Source organism: Ambystoma mexicanum, chromosome 6p, assembly GCF_040938575.1.
Source record: "Ambystoma mexicanum isolate Mex_15411 chromosome 6p, UKY_AmexF1_1, whole genome shotgun sequence".
In the NCBI taxonomy this organism is placed as follows: domain Eukaryota; kingdom Metazoa; phylum Chordata; class Amphibia; order Caudata; family Ambystomatidae; genus Ambystoma; species Ambystoma mexicanum.
The window spans coordinates 1,317,719,548-1,317,733,528 of NC_090935.1; the positions used below are offsets into that span (position 1 = coordinate 1,317,719,548).

Genomic DNA, 13,981 nt, shown 5'->3' on the forward strand with positions numbered 1-13,981 from the left:
ATTGAGGAAGGGTGAATGTAGGTTTTATCCGGAGTGACAAAACCCTAGAAGAGGGGTCTAGACTGGTCCCAGCTAATTGGTAGTTAGATTGTTTAGGTGCCAACAACGCTTGCTGCGGTTTACTTAAGGAATTCATGCATCACTGTAGTTTTTCAATTAATTGCACATCATTTGATGAGGGTTCTAATTAGTGGCAATAATGTGAAGTTTACTTCATCTTTGTGCAGACTCCATCCTTCTACACTTTTCAATTGATAAACCAGAGTGCCACATTCTCAGTTTTAGCACTACGGATGAAAGCTTCCAACTTGACTATAAGCCCTTTTGGTAAAATAATAAATTGATGTTTTCTGCTTTCTTCAGCAAAGCTTAATAATTTTGCTGTCCAAGACATATATACATGTATTGTGTCTATGGTCAGCCCTACTTTTTATTTTTAAATCCCTTCCCACATATCACCCCCACCCGCCCACAAACATTTCCTCTTTCAAATCCATTGTGGACGCGTCCCTGTAATCAAACAATTAGTTCACCATTGCAACTCTCTCGAAGCGGTTTAGTGTACATACCTCTCAAAACACAAAAGCCAGGCACCGTCGATATTTGTCTTTGTCTCATCCAACATATGCGTCAAATACTCATGTCGTATATGGCGCTGGCTTTTGTGATCCATTCCTTTTCCGTGGGGGCTACACTTTTCTTCCAGCCTCGGGCTATGCAGCTTCTTGTGGCCACCATCAGGTTACATAGCATGTGTCCCTCCCCCTCTCCTACATTTTCTTCGTCCTCTACTCCAAACAGTAACTTTAGGGGGGCCATTTCCCTTCGCCTCCCATCAACCCCCTCTAGCCATGTCAAAACTGATTGCCAGTATTGCTAGATACAAGGGCATTCCCACCACATATGATAGTATTTACTTTGCGGTTGTCTAAACTTCCAACATTTGAATCCGCCCCCGGGTACATCTTTGCTAATGTATTCTGGGCATAGTGCCAGCGGTGAATGAGTTTTATCGCCGACATTGTGGCGACAATGTGGATCCCTTCACTGCTCTACATATCCTGGTCCATAGTCTAACCGAGATGTTCCTGTACAGGTCTGCCGTCCACCTGGTTCACACTGGTAGTATCCCTCCCATGTCACTACCCCTAACTTCTTCATACAGCCTAGCAATGCGCCCCTTGGTATCTGTGCTTTGCAGCAGTTTTTTTCTCAAAGGTCATAAGCTCCCGCCTCAGGTTGTTTCCCCACCTTTTCCCCCATCAGCACCCTCTTAAATTGCAGGTAATGGAATATGGAGAGCTTGCCCACCTGCAGGCATTCTTCCAAACGCTCCAAGGATAAATACTCACCATCTGCCCACATCTGCCCTGCCCAGGTCAGGCCTGCCTTGTACCAGGCTTGAAACTGCCCCGGGTCGGCGATTCAGCCTTTCAGGAGGGTGGTGGGGGGGGGGGACAAGATACAACTAAGCGGCGAAGGCCATGATGTTAGCCAGCACGTCACATTACCTTCCTTCCATATTGTCCAGAACACCTCGAAAATGGGGTGTGCCAGCACTCGTTCGGGTATCTCTTTTTGTGGGACCCACAACCATTCTCCCAATGTCACTGGCGCCAGTACCGAGTTGTCCATTTGGCCTACTGCTTTCGCATTTCGGGGTCCAGGTGATCTACCATTATTTGCAACTGCGCTGCCTTATAGTACGCTTTGATGTCTGGAAAGCCCCCCCTTCCTCTTGTGATAGGAGTAGGGTGCTGTACGTCTCCCTTGGCCTTGCCCCTGCCCACAAAAAGTGCAATAGGGCTCTATGCACCGTCCTGAAGTACGAGGTCGGAACTATGGTTGGGAGCATTTGGAAAAGGAACATAAACTTAGGGAGTATCGTCATTTTGACACAGTTGAGGCGCGCCATCCAGGAAAGGTTAATTCTACCCCAACGTCGCAAATCGATCTGCACTTTGTTGCAAAGTGTGAGATAGTTTTCTGCAAAGAGGTCCCCGGTGTCCCTTGTAATATTAATGCCCAAATACCGGAACCCTTTCTGTTGCATCTGCAAGCCTAAGTCCCTGACATAATCCTTTACGTCTTGGCTCCACTCCTCCCTAGCGGAAACGCCAATGATCTATCTATATTTATTTTAAATCCTGATAATGCCCCGTATTCCTCCAATGTCTGGAGGAGGCGGGGGACAACGTGTGTAGGTTTGTAGCATAGAGCAAGGTGTTGTTTACTACAGGCTCATTTTGTAGCTCATGTTACCAATTTTTACCCCTGTGATACTCTCGCCCCCCCCCCCCGTACCGCTAGCACCCATGGTTCCATGACCAAAGCATAAAACAGGGTGGCAGGGGGCATCCCTGTCTAGTAGCCCTTTGCAGCCCCAGGACCCTTGACAACCCCCCATTAACCACTATTCTTGCCTTTGGTGCAGAGTATAGGGTCGCAGTCGAGCCCAGGGCCCTACTTTATTTTTAAGGATAAAGTCACACACTTCGATAGACCAAGTTCTAGTTACCAAACAACATGCTTTGATGCAATAATTAGCATATATCTGCCTGGTATGATAGACTTATGAAATTTAAAATAGCATGCTGTGTCTGCGTGCCATATTTAATACATTTAGGCCACTGAGAATATGTAGATTGTTTTGCAGGACAAGTAGATCAGTCTAGCATCTTGTCCTTTGGACAAGTAGATTTTTATAAATAATTTCCATTCCTGTGTAAGGGGACTCATGGAGCTTGTTGGGTAGCTGGACTCAGGATTAGATGCCGAATGTTGTGCCCTAATGTGGAAGTTGGGGTTGGGTTGTCTCTCCCTTAGTGCAGTCCCTGCTGTCTCCAACACCCTGGCCCTGCCTTCCACCCCCTCTTGGGGTTAGAGGAACTCTATTGTGATTCTTCAGGCAATTCAGGCAGCTGATGTAAGAATTGGCTGATGGGCTCCTTCCCGGAGGATGGCTTCCAGTTTTGAACTGGGACTTGGGCGATTCGTCCCTCCCGTTAAACCGTATGTTCTCTCGTTGGCACACCCAGGCCTTGCCTTTGGAGTGGACTATTGCATATTTGTTCTTAACTGTATGAGATGGGAGATCTTGAACAATGAATGGCTATCTGCCTCCCAAATGTCATGTTCTAGTTCAGGACCCGTTCTTTCCCTCTGTGCATTTATATGGAATTTCTGCACCTGAGTGATGGGAGATGAGAGTATAGGCACTGCCATATGCCCTGTGTAAGGCAGAGGAGACACTGCCTTACACATATAGCATGATGGTTGGGGTAACCACACCGGCCAGGGTTGTGGGAGTACCGTACCTGCCCCATAGAGCCGCACCATTAACCAGAGAGGTCAGGTAGGGGGTCTTCGCCATAGCTTCTAAAGTCGAAAAAAAATGCCATCAGGACCATGTGTTCCTATGTAAAACCTTAATGGTACTTGTCAATTTTTAAAATGTAATATAGGGGCACCTGGCTAGGCCCTGATTTACCCAGGTGGGTATATACTTATAAACTAACACATTAATCAGGGTGAGAGATTGCACACACTTCATATTCATATTTAAACACCTACAGAATATAAACACATTTTTAGATTTTTTAAAGGGGTCAAAAGAAAAATTTGTCTAAACCGAACAATTTTTAATCAATATTGGTTTGTCAAAGTGGAGAACACCACCCATGGACACTGGTCAATTCACAATTTCATACAACATACAGTCCAGTCACATTGACTGGATAAATAGTGGAACATAAGATGTTTTTCCTTTTTGATCGACAGAAATTCAATTTAACAAATAACATGTGAGCACAGACACATGTTTGCAGTGAACAAATAACAGTGTTAATGGTGGACACTGAAGAGGTAAAGAGGTTGTCGACACTGTTGAGTTTCGGCTAAAGGAGAAGAGCTTTTAGATGGGGCTCGCGTGTTTTAGGCCTTCATCAGAACAGTAGTATAGGTGAAAACAGAAAGGGTCCTGTGGGTCTCGTATGTAAAACTTTACTGCGGCAAGGGGCTTGTGAGCTGTAATCCTACAGAAGATAGTAGGCGATGTATCACATCAGAATCTTGGTGGAGGTGAGAGCGCGCTTGGCTGCTGCTGATGCATGCATGTGTCAAACCCTGCCGGTCAGCCTCCAAAAGGCGTGTGGGGATTCAATCCACAGATTGTGTAGCTAGTAATCTGTGTTACTGAGGAATGCTGCTGCTGGGATCGGGATGCTGCTGTGAGTGACGGAGCAGTACAAAAGGCTCGGTCGTGTCTCGCCTCCACCAAGATTCTGGTGTGATACATGTCCTACTATCTCCTACTATCTTCTGTAGGATTACACCTTACATGTGTTCATGGGTGTTTTTCTCCACTTTGACAAACCAATATTGATTAGAAATCGTTGGGTTAAGACACATTTTTGTTTGACCCCTTAATAAATCTAAAAATGTGTTTATATTCTGTGGGTGTTTAAATATGAAAGTGTGTGCAATCTCTCACCCCGATTAATATGTTAGTTTATAAATATGGTCACTTGAGCCATTTCCCAGCTGTGCTTACAGCCACAAAATGGTGCTTCATTCACAGTTTTAAATGTCCTCTGCCATTGGGCAATTTTTCTTAACACTTACTTGCATGCTTAAACACACATCTTTGCTCATCTGCTTATGCAAGGTAGTGTTGATCTGAAATACCCATAATTTCACCCACCTTTGCTGCCAGTGCTCTAAAACGCAAGAAATAACTTTCTGTAGCATGCAATTTTGAAGCCTAAAAAAAGAACTGTTCATTTAAAGATCTTGCACACTGTCAACAAACCCCATCTAACAAAGGCTTTGTTACAAAATCCCATTCTTTGCAGAAATGTGACTCCAATGAAGCATAGTCTTTCTGTCAACATATGCAGATTTCGTTTTTAGGCACATACATTGGTACTCATTGGACTGTATGTGTCACTGTGCATCTTTCTCCCTATCTGGATAGTAGGGGAGGAGCGCACTCTCGCTATCCCACTCTTTCTAGGATGACAGAGGGCCCATGCATTGTGTACTAGGGCAGCGCACCTCTCAGCCACGGCATCAGGAGCTGATTTACTCTCGATTCTCCACAACGGCAATACACACTTGCTCCCTTCCTCTCTAGAACGCCCTCTCTCGCACTCAACAAGGTTGACATTTCTTCTTGCTCTTCTCTGCAAGGGCAGTGTGCACATTCTTTGTGTCTCTGTATAGGGCCCGCAGAGGCGAGTGTGAGAATGTTGAGGTGTGTGAGGCAGGGATGACAGGTGGAACAAGAAAAAAAATCAAGGGTATGCTCCCCTGAGCTCATTTAAAATGTTAAAATTGCTCTTTATTTTTATGAGCTACATTAACGCTTCCTGTTAGTTCGTTCACATGCTAGGGCAACAGCTTACCCTCCCAACCGATTTCAATCCCAAATCCCACATATCTGATGTTCCGTAGCACCTCATTCATGATATTCTGTGACCCCAAAACTCCCCGACATGACTGCACAGCTCACCTACCACACAAACTTGCACTATTCAGGCCCCCCACAGCCTGCACAACAGCAGGAAGACGAGACAGCAACAAGGAAAACAACAAGAAATCTCATACATGTTCTTTTTTGCCACAACGAAAAACACTGGCATGTATTAGATATAAAGGACCAGACCCCCTTCCAAAATGACTCACCTCACCATCCTACAAACCTATACCATGACATTTCTGCCACATTTCAGATCGTCAGCCACTCAAGAACCCCCTGTGCACTAGAAGAGGCAGAGGTGTGCATCAAAAGTCCCACATAACATGACAAATTACTTTTACGCTGCCCCCATATGCAACAAATCTTTGGACTGGGCTTTGTTACTAGGAATGGTAAGAATATTCTCTGTACAGAATTGGAAATATAATATCAGGGCACTGGTCAGCAAGCAGACAGGTGCCATCCCACATCTGGAGTACCTCTTTGTTAATCATTATCGTGAGGATTAGAAAAGGGGAGCTGCTTCTGTTATATTTTCATATTCAGTAGGACATTGTTTAGCTTACCTTTCTACTACAAGGCTGATGGCTTGAGTCAGGTCAGGGTTAGCCACTTGCAGACGTTTCCATAAAGACCACACAAACTCCTTATCAGCCTTCAAATAAAATAAACACAAATTACCAATAAATAGATTCTCCTTTGGTAAACTCAATGGACAAGGTTGAAACTTTATTTTTGAATAATCAATTTCAGCATTACATTTAAGCATGCTTTACATTATTTAGTTGTGTGGCATGAACACCAACCCCCAATTAGCGGCATAAATGGAACTCCAATATTTTGGCATTGGTGAACGTATTGCCACTAAGCAATTACCAAAGGAAAACCAGTCAGAAAATTCAATTTAATTTTAAATAATTCAGCTCCTTGTTGTTTTACCACGCTTCCTCTTTACATCCCTCTACCACCACCTCCATCGTCCAGATTGCTCTCCACTCGTCCACCTCCTACAACTACTCTTCCATCAACCGTCTCTTTCCTTGGCCTCTTTTAGATTTCTTATCCACCTTTCACACTTTCTCTTGCTCCAGCAGTCTAATTTCCTTCCTACATTCTTCACCGCTTTTGGACACCTATCTCATAACAGTCATGGTTGACCAATTCTCCACTCTCCGACCTGCCTTCTTCACTCCACTTGGTCCTAATCCTCTGGTTCTTTCTCATCCCAGCCCACAGCATCTCTTAATTCCCCATCTCTGGGGTCTGTTCTTACCCAGCCTGCTGAGCCTTCTTGATAGAGGCCAGACTCTGGCCCCCTGCTCTCCCCAGGATCTAGAGGCATTCCTCTAATCTCCTGTTTCCAGCACCTTATGTACCTCGGAACATCCAGCTCTAAATGAGCTGTTGCTTGGAACTCCCTCAGCCTTCTGGTAAAGGTCCTGCCTTTTATAGATCACTGGCCCGCCTTCATGCCTACCTCTGGTGTAAAGGGACTCCGGTATGGCTCCTTAGGAAGCTGGGATGGGGAATGACTGTCGGACTCAGCATACAGCCCCGACGTGAGACTTGAGATTTACTAATTTCTCCCCTTGGGAGGCCCTTTGCTTGCCACACTCTGACACTACCTTCCAGCCTCTCCTCTTGGGAAAGGGATCTCGGGTGTCTCTCTTCAGACAGCTGGTGTGAGGAATGGCAGGTGGTCCCCGCCCCAAGGATGGATTGCAGTTCTTTTGTGGACTTTAGGCTAGCTAGTTCCTTCCCTTAAGAGGTCTTCTCTCAGGTGGGCACACCTTGGCCTGAGTACAGATAATCCAAGCAGATAGAAAGATAAGACTACAAGCATCCATGCGCCTTCTCTCAGAGGGGAGGAAGGGCGGGTCGCATATGAATCTAAGCAGATACAAGCATCAGAAATACGATTACGGTGAGTAATGTATCCCTTCTGAGGCTTGTGGAATCTGCTTAGATCACATGTTGTGCATAGATTAGCGAGCAGTGTTAGAAGAAGGAGGTGGGATGTGAGAAGGGTCATGAGCAAATAAATGTCTTAGAACCGCTTGTCCTACTCGAGTATCTGTCTTGGAATGGGTGTCAATGCAGTAATGCTGAGTAAAACTGTGAATAGAGCTCCAAGTAGCTCCTTTGCAAATGGTGTCAAGGGGTACATTTGCAATGAAAGCCAGAGTGGCCCCAATGCCTCTTGTAGAGTGGGCTCTTGGCGTGAAAGGCAGAGTTTTTTCAGAACAGGAGTAACACAGCTGGATACAGTTAACAATCCACTTAGAGATGGCACCTTTAGAGACGCGATCTCCCTCTCTGCCTGTAGCTATGGAGACAAACAGTTGGTCTGTTTTCCTTAGTGGTCGGGTTTTGTTTACATAGTATAGGACCGCCCTACGCACATCTAGGGTGTGTAGTTTCACCTCAGCCGAGCTTTGTGGGTCTTGGAAGAAAGCTGGAAGCTCGATGGACTGGTTCACGTGGAATTTAGAAATAAACTTAGGTGAGAACCTAGGGTGTGTACGTAAAACCAGTTTATCTTTATGAACTGTAAAGAAAGGATCCTGCACCGACAGAGCCTGAATTTCACTGACCCTTCTTCTAGATGTTATTGCTACTAAGAAGGCTGTCTTATAAGTCAGGTGTTTGAGACTGCTTTTATGCATGGGCTCGAAAGGGGGCCCCATGAGTTTAGCTAGCACCACGTTAAGGCCCCATCCTGGTGGTGGGTTTGAAATTGGAGGGTGAAGTCTCTTTACTCCTTCTATGAAGGCTTTAACCACAGGTACTTTCCACCATGACACCTTGCTATGGGAGGTGGTGTATGCCGACAGAGCTGCCAGGTGTACCTTCAGCGAGTTAAAAACCAACCCTGCGTCTAGCAGGTGGAGCATGTATGTGACAATTGTGGAAGGAGTGCAATCAACCGGGTTGATTTGCTTATTCTGGCACCAGATAACGAATCTTTTCCATTTGTCAAAGTAGCAGTTCCTCGTGTTTAGCTTCCTAGATTCTTTTAGGATGTCCATACATCTATGTGGTATATTGAGATGTCCAAACTCTATGACCTCAGGAGCCATGCTGCCAGGTTCATTGAGTTGGGTTGAGGATGCACTTTGAGACCCTGGTGCTGGGACAGTAGTTTGTACCAGCCCGGGAGTTTGATGGGTTTGCACACCGCTAGTCTGCCTAAGTGTGGGAACCATGGACATGGTTGTCTCTCCCACATGGGAGCAACTGGGACGAGCGTCATCAATTCTCTGTTCATCTTGTTGATCACCTTCCTGATGAGAGGTGTTGGTGGAAAAGCGTACGCAAACATCCCTGACCAGTTCATCCACAGGGCGTTCCCCTGGGAGTCTGGTTGTGGGAACCTTGATGCGAATCCTGGGCACTGTCTGTTTTCGCTTGTGGCGAATAGGTCTATAGTGGGGAAACCCCACTGAAAGATGATATCTTCTACGACTTCTCTGTGTAGACACCATTCGTGTTCCTCTGGGAGGGGATCTCTGCTCAAAGCATCTGCCAGAGAATTGAGATGACAGGAAGATGTTCCATCTGAGTGCCCATATCCAAATTTTCTGGGCAAGCTTGGACAGATTTGGCAAACAAGTCCCTTCTTGTTTGTTCAGGTAAAACATGGCTGTAGTGTTGTCCGTCAGAATCTGCACCGACAGGTTCAACAGGTAGGGCTCGAACGCTTGGAGCGCTCTGAATACTGCCAGAAGCTCTAGCAGGTTGATACGATTCTTGGCCACTGAGTGAGACCAGGGACCCTGAGCTGTGTGGTGGAGATGGTGTGCTCCCCACCCTGTCAGGCATGCGTCTGTTGTGACTACCGCCTGTATCTCGGGATCGTAAAAGGGTTTCCCCTTGGACAGATTCTCTTGTCCACCAGTGAAGGCTTTGCACAAGAGTTGGCGAAACGACCACTAGATCGTCCCACTGACCACTTGCCTGAGACCACTGTTTCGCCAACCATTCTTGCATAGGACGCATGCGCAGGCGTGCGTGGGGGACCAGGTAAATACATGACGCCATCATGCCCAGCAAGCGCATTGCTTTGTGTACCGTTATCTGGCGACCGGCCTGATATTGCAGAATTTGCAGCATTATATTCCGAATTCTTTCCTCTGATGGAAAGGCCAACCCCTCTTGAGTGTTTAGGACAGCTCCTAGGAACTGTTTGGAGGTGCTTAGCACCAGACTTGACTTTTTCTCGTTTATGGAGAAACCTAATTCGAAGAGGAGGTTGATCGTTCTTTGAATGTTTGTTCTGCAAATTACTGGGGTCTCCCCCGTGATGAGCCAGTCGTCCAGGTAAGGGTACACTGGGATTGCCTCCCCGCGTAGGTGTGCCGCTGCCATCGCCAGTACCTTGGTGATTACCCTTGGAGCCAAGGCTATCCCTAAGGGCAGTACCTTCAACTGGTAGTGCTGACTGTCCACCTTGAAGCACAAGTACTTTCTGTGCGCTGGGAACATGGAAATATGAAAATAGGCATCTTTCATGTCCAATGTTGCCATGTAATCCCCCTTTTTTAGGAGGGGGATTACCTCTTGGAGAGCAGTCATGCAAAATTTTTGGGGCTTGACATACTTGTTTGCAGGCCGTAAGTCCAATACTGGCCGCATTGTCAAATCTTTTAAGGAAGTAAGTTGAATAAATACCCTTGTTTACCTGGTGTTCCGGGACGAGTTCTATCGCGTCCTTTGCTAGAAGATTAACGACCTCTTCGAGGAGGACCTTCTGGTGGTCCAATGAGTGTATTTTTTGTCGTGGAGGATGGTTTTGGGGACGCTCTAACAGTTCTATGCAGTATCCTGCGGACACTGGGGACAGCACCCATCTGTCTGATGTAATCCCTTCAAGCTTGGGTGCAGTTGGAAATGCGTCTCCCTACTGGGGATGCGTGAGAAGGGACCCTGAATGGAACGTCACTGTTTTGGTGGAGGTGTGTCGCCGCATGTACTGGGGCTGCCTTTACCACGTCCTTTTTTATTACTCCTGCCATAACTCTGGGTAGACTGCTGGTTGTTGTTGTTCCATAGTGTACCCTGCCCCTGGGAATAGTTAGATCCTCTCTGGGAATTTTGTCCGCGTGGGCGATGAATATTGCCATTCCCTCTTTGATTCGGGGGTTTGTTGGTTAATTGGCCCAGGGATTTGAGAGTCTCGTACTCATCCTTAGTATTTTTCAGCGCGTCCTCTACTGCCTTTCCAAACAATAGATCCGGCTCCACCGGTTTATCTATTAACGATGCTTGGGTCTCGGGTTTGAACCCAGATTGCCGCAACCAAGCATGTCTTTTGATAACAGTGCTTTCTGGTAGCAATCTGCCGGCGTTATCCGCGGCATCAAAGGTTGCTTTTAAGATGCATCCGGACACGGCTCTTCCCTCCGACGCAACTCGTGCCAATTGGCTCTTTATGGGTTCTGGGGCAGAGTCTATGAGTGCCGCGACTTCTTCCCACTGGTGGCAGTTGTAACTCGCCAGTAGGGTGGTGGAGTTGGCAATCCTTGCCTGGTATGCGGAAGTGGAGGCTACCTTCCTACCCAAGGTATACTGAAAAATGTGTCCAGAGGTTTTTTTTATTTTATAAAGGTATCAAATTTTATTTACTAAAATACATTATTTTTTCAATGAATTAATCATCTATTAATATACACATTAAATTACATAAATGTTGCAGGAGAGCATGATACACCAGATTCTAAAACAACCTAACACAACCAACATTCTTCAACAATCAAACCATCATTTGTACCTCAAATCAATCAACCTCATTCATTCACAATAAAAATTTGGACCAAACAATTGGTGCAATATATATGTGTAGTAGCACTTCATTGATTAGCTCCACATAATCTTTGACATTTCATTTCATCCACATTCAGTATGTATTAGCACAATAATTGTCCAAAATGTGTTCTATTCCGCGGAGTGGGTGCATTCAACAGAAAATGACAGATCCCATCCCCAAATGTTCTTCTACCGGTTTCGACGTTTGAGGATAATTAAACCAACGTCTTCATCAGGAAAACCAATTATTGCAATATAACAACTGAAAAAAACAAAACAAAAATACAACAATTATATGCAATTGCCTAAACTAGCTGGCTCAAACTGACATACAATTCTTCAATTACACTTTTAAAATGTTTAACTAGAGTCACCAAGAAGTGATCAGTCCCAAGGTGTCTCTTATTGTTCCAGAGTATAAGAAAAAAAGAGGGGGTTTGTGAAGCCCTAGCACCAAGAAAGACACTGTGTCTAAAGTGAAATTACACCGACACCATGGAGAACCAGAACACCGAGACACAATGGCCGACACAGCCATAACTTAATGCGCCCATGGTTCTTCATTTTGTGGAGACAGGTCATAGTGTGGAAGATCTTATGTGGTTCTGCATTGAGAAAATTGCCACTAGTGGACCGGCTCAAACCAGGAACAAGTTGACATATAAAGAACAATTGTGGATTTTTAATCTTAAAACGTTAGATAGGGGGCTTAACACGCTGGACCCTTGGGAGTCCAACTCAGGTTGACTCCCAACCCCGTTTCTAACTTTCAGCCTTACTAATAAAAATAAGTGCAATAATTTTAAAACAGCATCCCAAATTGCCTTATTCGTAATCTCATTACACTTAGCATTTGAAACACCTTACACCTGGGTTTCTCACCATTATCTTTTGATTTATTTTCATGCCAGCTCAAAAATTAAACATGAAAATATTGTTTTGACTGGATTATATTTTAATTTCAATCAATTCACATTTAGTAAATGCACCGTCTTTTCCCTGGCGGTTTAAATAGTGAATTGTTTAGCATAGTGAGACATTCCAACACCACTCAGAGGCTCTTTGGCCTAGCACATAGTACACCTCCCTTTTGTTTTCTCAAATTAAGACGGGTGCCTTTAATTACCACAGAACTTCACCCACGTGATCGCTTTCTGTAGTAATCACATGACCATATCAAGGAGACCCGTCCAACACCACGCCCCCACGCCTGCACGCAATCAGTACTTTTTGGCTGAGATCCAGAGCCGCAGACATCGGAAACAAGTCCAAATTGGAAGTATTCTTCTGTAGTATGCGAGGCTTTGTCCAACGTTCGGTAGTGGTAAGTAATTGAATTTTATTTCCACGCCTTTGCGGTACGAACGTTATCTCTTCCAGCTTCCGTTCAATTTAAAATTTAACAGCCGCAAAACAGAAAGCCTGTTACTTTTTGTAAACCGTATGTGTTTCCATTTCAACACAACCGTTTAAATACAGCTATTATGATTGACTGCCAAACATCAGGCTCTATAATTAATTTAAAAATATTTATTCTCCCCCTTTTTTGCACAGATAATGACATTTTGATCCGTGCAAGTTGAATTTTTATCTACTTCGATGGCACACGTGGCATTTGTAGGCTCAGTTCTGGAATATCTCCGACATCTGACCCGGGGTGAGTGGTTGGTCCAACTATGGGGCTCTAGGCCATATACAATTGACATGCAGTTTAATTAAATACTCTTTAACTTATCATGGTTTACATACATTTCTTAGATCTGGAATCCTTCTGAACTCGTTTTGAGTCATATTTTGGGGCTCCAACCATTGAGAGCATTTGACACTGGAAATCAAGTCAGCATGGCTGTGTCGGCCATTGTGTCTCGGTGTTCTGGTTCTCCATGGTGTCGGTGTAATTTCACTTTAGACACAGTGTCTTTCTTGGTGCTAGGGCTTCACAAACCCCCTCTTTTTTCTTATACTCTGGAACAATAAGAGACACCTTGGGACTGATCACTTCTTGGTGACTCCAGTTAAACATTTTAAAAGTGTAATTGAAGAATTGTATGTTGTCAGTTTGAGCCAGCTAGTTTAGGCAATTGCATATAATTGTTGTATTTTTGTTTTGTTTTTTTCAGTTGTTATATTGCAATAATTGGTTTTCCTGATGAAGACGTTGGTTTAATTATCCTCAAACATCGAAACTGGTAGAAGAACATTCGGGGATGGGATCTGTCATTTTCTGTTGAATGCACCCACTCCGCGGAATAGAGCACATTTTGGACAATTATTGTGCTAATACATACTGAATGTGGATGAAATGAAATGTCAAAGATTATGTGGAGCTAATCAATGAAGTGCTACTACACATATATATTGCACCAATTGTTTGGTCCAAATTTTTATTGTGAATGAATGAGGTTGATTGATTTGAGGTACAAATGATGGTTTGATTGTTGAAGAATGTTGGTTGTGTTAGGTTGTTTTAGAATCTGGTGTATCATGCTCTCCTGCAACATTTATGTAATTTAATGTGTATATTAATAGATGATTAATTCATTGAAAAAATAATGTATCTTAGTAAATAAAATTTGAAACCTTTATAGAATAAAAAAACCCTCTGGACAAATTTTTCAGTATACCCTGTTACCTAATACCCTGGTCCAGGGTGTGGAGTGTTCCTGCGCTTTTCAGTACGCATACCTTCCTACCCAA

General features: G+C 44.5%; 1 protein-coding gene across 2 annotated transcripts in view; it reads right to left on the reverse strand.

The window, feature by feature from the left end:
* Positions 1-13,981, reverse strand: part of CNTLN (centlein) — a 2,346,865-nt gene that overhangs the window by 2,203,107 nt on the left and 129,777 nt on the right. For both annotated transcript variants that reach the window (XM_069625978.1, XM_069625977.1), the window contains exon 3: positions 6,046-6,134. In XM_069625978.1, the coding sequence (XP_069482079.1) occupies positions 6,046-6,134 (89 nt within the window). The remainder of the gene's footprint in view (positions 1-6,045; positions 6,135-13,981) is intronic.